At 40.8% G+C, this 14,157-nt stretch overlaps 1 protein-coding gene across 2 annotated transcripts in view; it reads left to right on the top strand.

Annotated features, from left to right (window-relative positions):
- Window positions 1-11,047: 11,047 nt before the first annotated feature.
- The window catches only part of DPH6 (diphthamine biosynthesis 6), a gene marked incomplete at both ends in the record, with an annotated part of 215,730 nt that continues 212,620 nt past the window's right edge, over window positions 11,048-14,157 (top strand). For both annotated transcript variants that reach the window (XM_082000737.1, XM_082000736.1), the window contains one exon: window positions 11,048-11,070. In XM_082000737.1, coding sequence (XP_081856863.1) covers window positions 11,048-11,070 — 23 coding nt within the window. The remainder of the gene's footprint in view (window positions 11,071-14,157) is intronic.

The raw sequence follows: 14,157 nt of genomic DNA, 5'->3' as shown, positions 1-14,157 counted from the left end.
AGGAAAGATGTGAACTACTACTGACAGGGAGTGAATGACTGGCAATGGGCATAAGCAGTTTTTTGATTCTTAAGCCTTGACATATAATTAATTGTTAGACTTACTCTTTTATGAAACTCATAATTCATGATTCTTACTCACCGACTGCCTTTTAGAAAAGGCAAGTGGAACATACACATTTCCAGTGAGGCGCAGTTTTGTTTGCCTGTTTACCTTCCTTCACGTGGTCTTCGCTCTGTTCATATTTTTCTGCGTCGGCTGCCTTTTTGAGGGGTGACTATATGTAAAATTCAGATCTTAAATACCCTCAATCAAGCGAATATCATTATTTCTAAGGCATATCCAATTAGTTGTTTGAATAAATATTAAAAAATTAAGGTTCAGATTACAACCGAAGCTGAGCAACTCTTACTGCCCTGCCAAATACCACTCGCGTCCAACACAACCAGTTGTCGAGGAGCTCAGATTATTGCAGAATCAATACTGTAGTCACAATTTTTTCGTTCTGAAATGAAACCCCCCATTCAAGATAAAATAAGTTTAATGCTATTACATGCTATCTAGGCTTTTTTGATTAGAGGACTATTTTTTAAAATTTGTGTGTGATTGTCTAACCTGGCTATTAGGTCTCTGCTCTTTGATCTTTGAAGGATTAGGTCTTGTCTGGGGGCAAAAAAGGGAAAATTGAAAACCGATATTGTTTCACCACCTTTGGCTAAGATATAGCTAGGAAGAGGGACAAATTTATACTTCAAATAAAATATAAGTAATCTAAAAAATCACCATCAGTATCACCAGTCATTTCTCTAAACGGTTAGAAACATTTCAAAACCACATTAACTACAGAAATATGCCAAACAACTGAGAGTCTTAGTAATATTTTACTCTTTGCATATTTTCACTGATTCACTGAAAACAAAAGGAGTTTCTGTAACTGTATGAATGAACCATGGCATGTGTATGTTCTTTTAAGAAAGGCCAAGGGTGCAGTTCTATTTTCTTAGCTCTGCTTTCATATTTATGTGTCTCATTTCCAGCTCATTGCTGATGCCTTAGTTGCACTATCCATCAACACTTTTATCCTCCTTGTTCCTCAAAAAGAACATAAAATCCTTTTTTATGTGGTGGTAATATTATTGCAAATAAAAGCAAATACCAAAATCTTTATTAGTCTGCCAAAATAATAAACTATTTAATAAAAGCATGCTGTAAAAATAAGGTCATTTGCATCACTCAAGTTTCTTGCAGGAAATACAGAGAATTATTGGTCAAAAAGTACAAACTGACAGCAATTATTTCTGTTGTTGATCTAATGCTGCCTGAAAATGGGTTAAAAAATGCACTGAGGTTTTGCAAGTTTGCTGTCTTTAAATGTTTGTTTTTAATGCTGTTGTATCCAGAGGAGCCTGGGAGAATCAAATTTTTCAAAGCTCTGCTTTTTAACCAACCTTCTCCATAATGGAAGAAGAAGAGACTGGATAGACCCTGTTAGAAATCTTTACTGCAAAGCTCATAGTAACCTTCTGACTCCCATATTGCTACAAGATTTATCATCCAAATATTTACCATTTTTATATTCCGTATATATATGTATGTATATATATGTATTAGGATTTGTGTCAGCTTCAGCTATAAGATTTCTTTCGCCTTTTTCTTTCGTCATTCTTGCAGACAGATCAATGCAAAGCTTTTATCTAAGTCTGTTAAATGTTTAAAGTTAGTCAAAATATACATTTAAGATCATGCATCTAATGTCTGATCCTTTTTTCTTGTTGTACTACAAACCTGGTCATTATTTTCTCACTGCAGTTTCTCTCCCCATCTGGCAGTTCTGCAAATATGTTATTGATAGAGCACAGAAAAATCAGTTGCCGTGGTGAGATTCAAACACTGCTTGTGATGTCCCCACATACTTCCCCAAAAGAACTTGCATATAAACATTAAAAATAAGATAATCTTATAATTTATAAGATTATAAATAATCTTATTCATCAGACACAAAATATTTACCTTCACCACCACAATCTAAATGTTAGGGATTGATCTTCGGAACAACTGAGTTAAAAGGTTTCTGAAAAGACTTTTTTTTTATACTTATTTCAATGATATTTTGTAGCTTATGCAGTTTGTAAGCCCCTATAAATCTCAAAATTACTCTGTGAGGTATAGCCATGCCCCCTTTACAGACAGAGCAGCTGAAGTCGTATGAACAATCACACAACGATCAACAAGTTATTGACAAGAGAATAAAATTCCAGGATTCAGATCACTGGTACTGTCCCAGTGTTTTTGGGCTCTACTGCCTCTGCTTCTGAAGTGCAATAGCGATGCTCCACTTATTTAGAGGATGAGACCTGTATAGAGATGAAATATTTTTAAAATACATTACATATATTGAAATGAGTACTTCATGGAGCCCTGTTAGTATATTCAATCATGCTTTAAACCATAAACCAGCCAGGAGTTATTCTCCTTGCTTCACAGACTGCGGACTGCTGAAAGCTGAATTAACTCTTCTATGAAATAATGTTTAGGATGTCATGTGATACATGCAGTGTAGATAAAAAGCACGTATGTTAGGAACAGCACTTTTTTTTATTCCGAAGGTGTGGAAATTTGGTATTTGTAGATATTAATAGGTTCAGTAACTGTAAGTTTTTGTCTTGCAAACACCTGAGCTGGGTTACACATTCTGGTAAAGTCACCCATATGTAGCTGAATCGGTAGTTTCCAAAGTTGACTTGTTTGGATACTGCACACAGTAACAGCAGTTGCTGGAGTAACAGCTCACAGATATATGCAGGACTGTACTTCAGCAGGAAGGTGTTCAAGTCTTAAGACAACTGTACAATTGAAATATAGAACGTGTACAACAGTTTCAGAATACTCCGTCATTAATCAGTGGTATGGTTTAAATTAAAAGCACTTGCATCGTATGTGCTTGGTGTTTATTGGGATTGCTATGCTATGTATACATCATTAAGATAAACTGTACAGATGGGATTTTAAAAGACTTCGATAATTGTATGAATGTTAATTAGAGCTTTGTCTGTTCAGGCCAAGATATGTAATAAAGATATCACCAAATCACATTTTTCAGAATATTATATCTTGTATTACCTGTAAAACTCAGCACATTTGCAAAGGTCTTTTAAGGATTATTTCTGAGCTGCTTTGCTTAGGTACAAGAGAACTAAGTAAATTGTCAACAGTGAAACAACTCAATGGAAGATTCCTGTAGATAATAATTTGTGACTGAAAAAACTAAAGATCATTAAAGTTCCCTTCAGCTTTTACAAAAAAAAAACAAAACAAAACCCAACCAACCAACCGAATAAACAACCCAAACCAGACAATGGCAAATTGAAATTAATGTCCACAGAGCAAAAAACAGGGATAGCTATGCCTCTGGGTTAACAACATAGGTGACTACGGCCAGAGAATCTGTGAAATGAACCCACGGTTCCCAACCTGGCCTTTCAAGTAAATCTCTGCAGACGGATTTCTGCTCTTGTCTCAGTTCTTATTCCAGAAGTTGCAACAGTTCTGTAATGTTATTGCCATAACGATTGCAAAACTGTATGTTTTTGAAAATCATTAACGCTTACACTAAGATCAGAGACCAGGTGTCCTGGTTTTTGTCTTTGCCCAGTTTCTCAGGTGTTATAGAACCAATGGGACAACTAGAAGAGATCTTTTTGTTCAAAACCAGTTCTTATCGATATAGCAATCAGAAGTGTCTTTCAGACTCTTGCAAAATACTTCACTTCAAAGCTTGAACAACATCAAAGACATACAGACAAAGCAGTGTTGGAAAGAAGTCACATGCCCTTATTTTCAGCACTTGCCCACTTGTCACTCTTAAACTCTCATCTGCCTTTCAAATGTAGTGTAATCTAATTTTTATGCATACTGTATGCTCGTACAGACAATTTCCTCATTTCAGAGTATGTTGAGTTTGGTAAAGGCTTTTGTACTTTTCCTTAACCTGTTTCAGAAATAGCACTGTCACCATTTGTCTCAGTAATATATAGGATGATGGAAATTGACATTTTTCTATACAGAAGTGAAAAGAATATTAGTTTTACCAAAGACTAGATCCCCTCTTCCCCTCCAGTTAGATTTGAATTTGGTCACTTCAGGGCTTACTGTGTAGGATGATTTTAAGCAATGGTCCCTGTGGTTGCAGGCTCTATCACCTAATAATTGACCATGACAGGAATTGTATGTCCAAAGCCAAGGGGTAGAGTGAATAGCATATGTCAGGGTCAATTATAAGGTGGAAGACCCTGCAACAAAAAAGACTGCACTGATTAGAGCATGATGTTGACATGGGAGCTGATGCTTCAATGTTATTTCAAAGGGCACTGTCATAGCCACCCTTCCTTGAGGTCTCAAAATCAGAGGCGGATTATGTCAGTGGTTTATACTACACATGATGTGATAAAGTTCAACGGGACATTGAAAGTTACAATTGATTTGTTGCCTTTTTTGCAGTGATAAAATGCTTTATCTGCATCACTCAAAATTAAGCTCGCTACTTTGCTAATTAGGTCAAAACAGATCCATACTTACTAGATTAATTCTCTCTTGAAAAAACCTGACTGAGAGATGAAGAGAGTATTAAATGTGATGCAGCTAAAACTTGTTTTGATCGTTAAAGTTATTATTTGTACTGGCAAAACTGAACAGAATAGGAACAGTGGAATAGAGAGAAAATAGTCCTTTTTATTACTTAAAGCTATGTTATAAATTTTTTATGGTACGGGAAGATTTTTGCAGTGAAACAAATGGGCCAAACAAGCTGCTGTTTGCTTATTCCCCTGAAACTTCAGCAGCTTTAACCTACTCAAATGTTATTAATCAGTGACGAACCGCAGAACCACTTAGTGAGTAATAATCCCAAATTACATACCACCACAGTAAGATACTACAGTTCATTTTTAGATTTTCACTGCACCAGTTCAATTTTCTGACTCTTTTCTTTGAAAGCTGATTCTCTAAATTTCCGCATCTCTGTAAAAATATCCCAGTCATTTCTGCCTACAAGATCCCAGTGGCTTAGCTCATGATGATGGAGAAGATACAGTAGTTTAACCTCATTAACTAGATGGCTAATTCCTCTCTGTTCTCACGGGTTATTATCCATGACCACATTTTTCCTGGGTGTTTTGCAGCCATCAAAGAGATGGCTAACTCCCAATAAATTAAAGCCTATAGCATTAGACTCAAAGTTGTTACATGATGAACACATTATAAGGACTGTTGAGTCTAAAAGATCTTTTTCTTCTCCTCGAGAATGGTTAATAGGACATCATAGTCTCTAATATACAGAAATGCTCCAAAATTTCTATCTTCAGAGTCTTCACCAGCAGCTAATATAGCTTCACAGGAAACATGTCACGTTAGATAACAGAGACTTGGTTTTGAATCTTGTACATGTACTTCTTTACAATGAACTCATCTCTGATCTACATTTGTTTCAATGTAACATTAGAATAGCTCTCACATTTGTTTTGTATTTAAAAATTATGCAAATTTAAAAATGGAAATGTTTATTTCTAAAAAATCCATCTTTTTCTTTATAAGTGAGAAAAAAGACAGGAGGATATAAAAGTTCTTTACCCTGTAAAATACAACATCCACGCTTAACTTTTCCATTGCAATCAAAATAGGTATATGTTGGTCTCTTCTCCCAAGTAAACAGCGGTAGGACGAGAGGAAATGGCCTCAAGTTGCACCAGGGGAGGTTTAGGTTGGATATTAGGAAAAATTTCTTCACTGAGAGGGTAGTCAAGCATTGGAACAGGCTGCCCAGGGAGGTGGTGGAGTCGCCATCTCTGGAAGTGTTCAAAAAACGTGTGGATGTGGCGCTTCAGGACATGGTTTAGGGAACATGTTGGCACTGGATTGATGGTTGGACTTGATGATCTTGAAGTTCCTTTCCAACCTAGTGATTCTGTGGTCATTTTGGTGGAGACAGGACTTTATAAGGTTAATTTTATACTTTTGACTCACTAAAGATTGGTAGACTGATTAATGAAAATGAAGTTCATCAAAAGCTTAGAAAAACTGGCATCATGTAAGGACCATCACCTATCAGTCAGGAACATATATAATGCTACCTTAGGCTAAATTCCCTTTCTGTTGCAGTGGTTAACAAATACAGGTCTAAGAGTCATCTTGAATGCTAAACAGAGGACAAAGTCAAGTTGCTGGATTTCATAGTTCTGCAGAAACAAGTCAAATCACTTATGAAAATGACTAGCCTTGTTTTATCAGAACTAGGAACTGTAGGATTAGCTGCACGTATTTTTAGTAGTGTTTATATGGAGCACTTAAGAGCGAGAAGCCCACAGGCCTGGTAAGTCATCTTTCACGTACAGCAGCGATCACTGGGGCCGTATCTGTGTGAATGGCTGGAGACAGACCTGAAGTCGCTGCATGCCTATTTCTGTCTACAAAGAGGAGAACAGTGTGACAAGGTGTTCGAGCTAATCTTAGTAGGCTGTATTATCTTGGGCGTAAGGCACTGTTAGCATGGTTATACAGCATTCAAAGCGAAGCTGCTTGTGTCTGGCAAGCTTGAATTGTAGACAGAATGACCTTGGGTCCTTTTACACCCGGATGGGGAGGTACACCTCCTTGAGAAATTCCTTTCATTCAGATTTCAGTAGTATGTCAATACATCTCATGCTTCCAAACCAGAAGTTTTTTTCCCACAAGTTGATTCCAGTATATCTCATGGAAGCGTCAATGTTATCTTGTTTTCTGTGAAGCAAGTGAAAATCTGGGGAAGTTGTCAACAACAGGCAGCTAAAGCAGCTCCACAGCCAGTTTCTTAGTTAAAGAGATAGAAGTGTCCTCCTGTAAAATCTCAAATCATTTCTCTGCATTACATAAACAGCTTTGGGTATTAACAGCAGCAAAAATTCTGCCACCTGTTAGATGAGGGAAACACCTCTTGACTGCAGGAGAGTCAGAGCAGGACACTCTAATGAGGGGCAATAGTGGCACATTGCCAGCTGCACCCGTGAAAACCCTAACATTCCCGTTTCGGACTTGGCACAGTAAGCAAAGGAGGAGATGAGTTTCAAAATCTTTGCTTCAAAATCAAAATATTCTTCTAACATTACGTCTGCTTTATATATGCAGTATTCCATTACTTACTGGTGATTATAATAGGAAATCTTTTAATTAAGAACTTCAGCAGTTCACCTTTAACTGCCAATCACTGGATAATTGGCCCTTTTCTAATAGGCACTGCAGCTCAGGTATGCTAAAGTAACTGTTTCTCAGAATAACTTACTGAAAGTAAGTTATTTTTGGAACTCATTTATAAGAGAACTAGTTAATTAACTATTCCAGATCGTTAGGGATACTGCATTGCGTTTTTTAATCCTCTGACAGGTTCCTCCAGTTATATTAATTCATTGTAATTATTTTCAACTTTCTAGGCAGAAAAGGGGGAGAAAGAAGCGCTGAGCCATTGCTGGCTCTCTGCACAAAGTAGCCAGTACTTCCCCAAGAAGAAAGGCAGCTTTGGTGAATTTTACTGTTTCAGCTGCTGCAGGAATATAGCAGAATGTCTTGGGGCAATCAGCCTGAGAGATGATGCACTGTCTTTTGTCCACTGTTGTATGGCAGAACCTTTTAAGAGCAGTGACACTACACCAGAGATATTTCATCAGGTGAGTGAGAGCGAACAGATTTTCCTGCTGAATATATTCCAAATAATTTGAAAACAGCACCTTTTTGGGTAAAATACAGATTTGTTTTGAAACCCCACTTTACTAATTCAATTTTGACATATTTCACAAATTCTGGGAGCCAAATCCCACTTTTTTATTTGTGCAAATAACTAATGATGTCTTCATCAAATGGAAGCAAAAATTCCAGTCCCACTAGCAAATGAAGCAGACTTTGGTCCCGCAGTGTCATATGTAACTTCTACTTCAAACAAGACTGACTTGTAAGTGGAAGCCTGTTTTTTGGATTTTGTAAAACCCAAGGCAATAGAACCACCTGCTGAAAAAACAGCAACATTGTTTCAAAATAGATGCATAATAACAGACCTTTGCGAAAATAAGGGACTTCAGACCTTCTAAACAATGCTACTTAGAGAGAGCTTTACAAGTCTTTGAATAGTTGTTATAAAGCTGTATGATTACAGCTACTGATTTTATGGTCTCTCCATTTTCCAAAGCAGCAGAATAACTTACATACATGATTTTTAGACTTTCCAGGTATCGTTGCTAAGTATTGTAAATGAGCATCTTTCAAGTGTTCACAACTATTAGCTGAATTATTTTTTCTTGTGATAATCCAAAATAAAAATATTTCATTCAAACCCAGAGAAGATAGAGGTGATGTATGGTAAAATACACCCTCCTCCCCCTTTTGGGGGGCAATAAATCAAATACCTTTGTTCTGCCTTTTTTAACAGTTCCTCAGAGGTGTGGTTATTTTCTACCAGTTCATGTACTATGCAGTATTGCTTCATTCAATTTAGTAATCTCTGCTAAAATCTCTGATTACACTGGTTTTACAGTTTTAATTCAGAACAGGCCTCCATTGCCTATCCCAGCCAAAAAAAGAAGCCCCAACCCCCTACCAAAATCCCTGACCTTTCATCAGATATTCACATCTAAGTAACCCTCTTTCAGATCATCTGTGATGTTTTGAAGAGCAGAAAAAGCTTTCTAAGAATTATGCATTAAGTCATCGTCATTGAACTAGAAGGAAATCCAACCTTCCTGTAAGTAATTCCAATGTAACTCAAATATTTTGTCTCTTAACTGCTGGCCTGTGATGGCCAAATCATGAACTATTTTTTAAAACATGTGCTCTCTGTAATTATTCCTATGCAGAAAAAATCCATGTTGTGATTACTACATCTTCACAACTACTTATCAAGTAAGTTTTATACCGATTGTCACTTCTTAACTTTTTGAAAATGTACTTCGGAAGGCATCATCACCTTCATATCTGCCCATCGTTATCCGCTCCTATTTTACAAGTTGCAGTGACTTACTGTACAAATCACATGCAGACTCAAATCATCTAAAAAAAAAAAAAGTGCTCTTTCAAACTGTTTCATGAGCTGTTAATAAAAAAAAACTTATCTATTTGTCTCACTAGGCACTTATTTTGGCACATTTATTGCTTTAAACAAAACGCTTTTCCTTAGAATATTTTCTTCTCTATTTTCTTCTATCTTTTCTCTTCCTGGGAACTCAGACCCAACAATTTGTGTGCAAGGAACTTGTTTTTCAGAGGTCCGTGTAAAGGTCCTGTAAAACCAGCCCGGCTGGTACAGACTGTTACATAGCACTGTGTAACAGCATGTTACAGGGAGCTAATAAGTTAGCCCTTACAACGCATAAAGCATACCCTTTGCGGAACAAAGCCTTTTATGTTAGCTGCACCGGTTGCTGGAGCTAAATTCAATAGGAACCCTGAGTCGGCATTCCTGGTCACTGCCAATTTACAGGTTGGATCGTAGGCACCAGCGGTGGCACCGCAGATGAAGACGCAGAGCAGGGCAGCACCAAGGCTCACCCCGAGGCACGGCGCTTGTCCCCGCTGACCCTGCACGCCAGGCTCCGGCAAGGGTGAGCAACCAACAGCACACCAGTGGTTTCTCGTCCTAGTTTTGGGCGCACAGGGCCTTTGAATCAAAGCCTGGAGAGCGGCGGGCCCTCAGACTGCTGCTCAAAACACTTCCACAATACCCCTGGCAGTGGTTTTATCTGGTGGTATAAAACTTTTAAAGATAGTCTAGGAATACGGTTTCATCGGCAGAACTAACCCACAGGTTTCTTCTGCGACCTGGGAGAAATCAAATTGTGTCTGGGTTGAGAGACTGGGCACCGGGTAGGCTTTTTCCTTGATGCAGCCTGCAAACCTATAGTGGTCTCTGTTGCACGCGTTAACAGCAGGATTGCTCAGCCAATTATCCCAAAATGGGGATCACATGACATGATTAGATGTTCGGTCCGCAGAAGCTGAACCCGAGGGTGCAGATGGACGTTTTGTGCTCGCAGGCGAGCGCACAGCCTTCAGCGAGGCAGCCGAGAGGCCCGGTCTCCTCCTCCCTGCTCGCCTCCCGCTCCGGCCGCTCGACACGGGCAGCTGGAGGAGACTGCGGGACTCGGAAGGCGACCCCTTTACCAGGCCCGAGGGACGAGATGAGGGGCTGAGGGAGCGCCGCTCTCTCGCCCACCCGCCCCGCAAGCGGCCGGTGGGTCCCACGCCGCCGTGCGAGCACTCGGCGCCGCCCGCTCCGCCGGGCAGCTTCCCGGGGCGGCTGGGAGCGCCCACGCCGGGCGCCGGCTTCCGCAGACGCGATTATGACTGGCCCGCGGCGACTTCTGAAGCCCCGCGGCACTCCCTCCCCTCACAGCGGGCCCTCCCTGCCGCGGGCCGCGGGGAAGCGGGACAGCGACCGCGGCCTGCTGTCCCCTCAGCAGCCACCCGAGAGGGAGGGGACGGACCGGCCACCTCACTCGGTGCTCCCATTCCCCACACAGCAATCACTTAGACAAGGTCTGTTGCTGTTCGCTGTAAACACGAAGGAAAAACGCGGGCAAGGGAGCTGGGGCGAGCCCGCCGCCGCGCATGACTCACGCGGCCGCCCCGGCAGCGGGCGGCCCGCCCGGGCCTACCAGCGCGCCCGCCCTGCCCGCCATAGGCGTCCCGCGCGCTGCCTCCGCGGCCGCGCCCTCCACGCCACCCTCGTCTGGGCTGCGCCCGGCCTCCGCCGCTCTGGCAGGCCCGCAGGGCCGCGGCGGAGACAGCGTGCCTCTCCCGGGCACCGAGAGGCTACGGCCTGCCGGGCCTCCGCGTTGCTCAGGCAGTCTCCCGGCCTGCCCCGGGAGGAGTGTCCGCTGAGGGGAAGCGGCCAGGCGGTAGCGGTAGCAACGGAGAAGCCGGCGGCGTGCGCGGCCCAGGGTTGGCCGGGACGACCGGGCTGCTTCCCCTGTGCGTTTCGCAGCTGTCACGCACCTCCCTGTTAGCGTTACCGCCCCCCGGGCCCGTGAGCAACATGAAAGTAGTGGCTTTAATCAGGTAACGGGCTGAGGGAGCGCCCATGTGGGCGAGCGAGAGGCGTCTCGCAGGCGGAGGGAGGGCGCGGGGAGCGGCCGAGCCCGCGCGCCCGGGAGTAGCCTGGGGGTCGCGCCCCACCCAGCGCTGCCGGGGGGACCCTCTCCCCGGCTCCTCCCGCCCGTCCTGCCTGCGCGGCGTGAGCGGGCTCCGGCGGCGTTGTTGCTAGGCCGGCTGCTGGATCTCTGCTGCCCGTGGGCTGGCTGCGTTTGAGTGCCGGGGTGAGGCGGTCCCTGCCTGTAGGCAGGGTCAAGCTGTAACAGTTTCTCTTCTGCTTTCCCCTTATTCCCAAGAAGTACTAGTGTCTGTCTTTAAAAAAAAAAAAACAAACAAAAACAACCAAACAACTGAAAACCCTCCAAAACAATAACCAAAATTGTTTTTCCCCGTCGTTTGCTCCCCGTTATACCGGTCTCCCGACTTAGCCCGTCTCCAGCACGGGGGCAGCCGGGTCGTGGGGCGGCAGGGCCCGGGACCGCCTGAGCCGCCGGCGGCGGGGCCTTGTGGGGGTGCGGAGCCTCTGCCGTCTGCCCTTGAAGTTTGAGGGAGTTCTGCTCATTTGCAGTTGAATTTTCAGGTGCTTTGCTTTTCCTTTCCGAATATCTGAGCTCTCTTAGGATAGATTTTTTTCTGATACTATAGGTTCTGATACATTTTTCTCATGTCTCTTAACGACGGAGTCTCTAGTCTGTCTTTTGAGGGAGATTTAGTTTTGCTCGTTGTTTAAAAGATGAAACTCACTGATTTAAATAGTTGGAAGTTTGATACTGCCCTGTCGGTAAGAGGCTGCTGTATTTGCTACCCCCACACTCAAAAAACGCGGCACACTCCTGCTGCTTTTTGCCATTTTCTGCAGTTCGTGTACTGTAAATGGCTTGTACTTTTTAGAAATACATTAACATAATTTTCTTTGTCTAACAAGGATAGGTGTGTTCTTTTCTTGAGAAACAATAGATAATTAAAAAACAACATGCTAGGAAGCCTGTAAATGGAAAAGGATTATGTGGATGTGAGCAGTGTGTTTTTACTTTTGGGTGCAGTAGCTATTTACTGAAGTCTTAACACTTAATGTATTAAATTTGGACAATGTCTAATATCAAACCTTGTTGAAATTGAGGTTTGGCCGCAACAATTGCAAATCATTCCAAACGTCATCCAAAGAGGAAAAAAACACGGCAAATGTTGTCTGCGTTTTTCAAAATTTGCTTAAATACAGACTAGGAAAATAGGCTTCAGTGCTTTTTCTTGTTTTATAGATAAGATTTTGTCTTCCAGGTTTATTTATTTTGATATTCTCTAAGCAGAGGAATGTGTTAAAAGGCAGGATGAAATAAAATCCTAAAAACAGGTTTCTAACACAATTGCTATTTTAATGGGCAATTTTACAAGGATGGATTTAGTTTCACTAATAGTTTTAAGAAGAGTTTTAAAGAGACATCAAAGTGTCTGAAATCTTTGTAACAGAGCTAGCCTAAAAGATCAGAGGGAAAAAAAAGTATTTGAAAAATGCTTCTTACTTTTGAAAAGGTCAGGATTATATATAAAACTACTTTAACCTGTTCCTTTTTCTTCTGAAATGTTGGCCACATTTAAAGTTGATAGTCTTGCTTTAAGGTGGTATTTATGGGATAAATCCTGTATTGTGTTTTGTGCTAAATCATGGACATTTTAAAGCCAGCCTTCTACCTGAAATACGATGTTTTTCGACTCTAATTCTTCTAGACCTTTACTATAAATGGTTACACTTTTGTCAATAGAAAGGAATTTTGCTCAGCTGTCTTTTATAGACCCATATCTTTATGGTTACCATACTTTTTTTCTTCTGGTACTTTGTTTGTTTATAAGCCTATTTGTTAACATATTTGCAACATTGTCAAAACTAACCCTGACTGTGGCCTGATGGCATACAGTTTTCTACAAAAAGACCTTGTGATTTTTTTCTGTGATAAGAACTGAGAGGAGTCCACAGGCTACCGCAGTACCTGCCTTCATCTCTCTTCTTAAAGCTTTTTTTCTTTCTTTTTTCTTTTTTTTTTTACAATCTTTTAGACAAGAGCCAGGCTGGGACTGTGCCGAGTCCACCATGTGCTGTCTGGCTTTATTGGTCTTATCCATCATGTATTTTACAGCTAGAGTAGAAGGTCTTGTAGGTAGGCACCATTTTGTTTTGTTTCTTGGTATGGTTGTTTTTTAGGGCCATGGAAGCAGTAATATAGAAAATAAATAACAGTACAGTAGCATGTGATCCAGTGAGCACTCTACAAATTTCAGTGAAGTAATCGATGGTCAAATGTGGGATATCTGAATGTAGCCTCATCTTAACATGTCTTTTTTAAAAAAATAAATTAATTGAAAAGATTAATAGATTTATGCTAGTGTCCTTTTAATTTTTCATTAAAAAAATCAATATTGAAATGCTGTAAACAGCATAAGCAATTATCTACTGTCATATAACTTTTTCTGAAGTTGTGTTTGGAGTTGAAATCAGAACTAGTGGGAGGCTTTTATTTTTTAGAATTAAGTAATTCAGAAAGAAAAGAGCCTTTGTCTCATTATGATTCTATTAAGCCTGAAATTTCACATTATGAAGTGAATACTATCTACATTTTCAAGCTATCAAGCACAGTATCCAGAATTAATGAACATATGATTTTGTAAAGTTTTTTTTTCCATATATAGGTTAGAAGAACGATGTGGGTATGCATGAGAAGAATGTCAGGTAGAAATGGAACCTTGAAATAGGGATCTATTTATTATCATATTTACATTTACTTTCATAGCACTAAAACATAAGCAACTGCTTTATGAAAATCTGTTAAGTACAAAAGGATGCCATGTTATTTATACTACTTCTACTTTAGGTTTGAGTTATACAGCAAATTAGGGTCAGCATACAGAATTTTAGCATGGATAAAAGCGGAAATTGAGAGGAATAGCTGTATGGTTACATTCCTGTAATGCACTTTGAAGTTCTTGCATAGAGGTCTAGGTAAAAGTGGGAATTTCACGTTGGAAATGCTGAAGAAATTTATTAGTAATAGTGTGGTCACA

Source organism: Phaethon aethereus (assembly GCF_964289735.1).
Source record: "Phaethon aethereus genome assembly, chromosome: 5".
In the NCBI taxonomy this organism is placed as follows: domain Eukaryota; kingdom Metazoa; phylum Chordata; class Aves; order Phaethontiformes; family Phaethontidae; genus Phaethon; species Phaethon aethereus.
The sequence above is the reverse complement of the archived record's forward strand: the minus strand, read 5'-3'. Positions and strand labels throughout refer to the sequence as shown.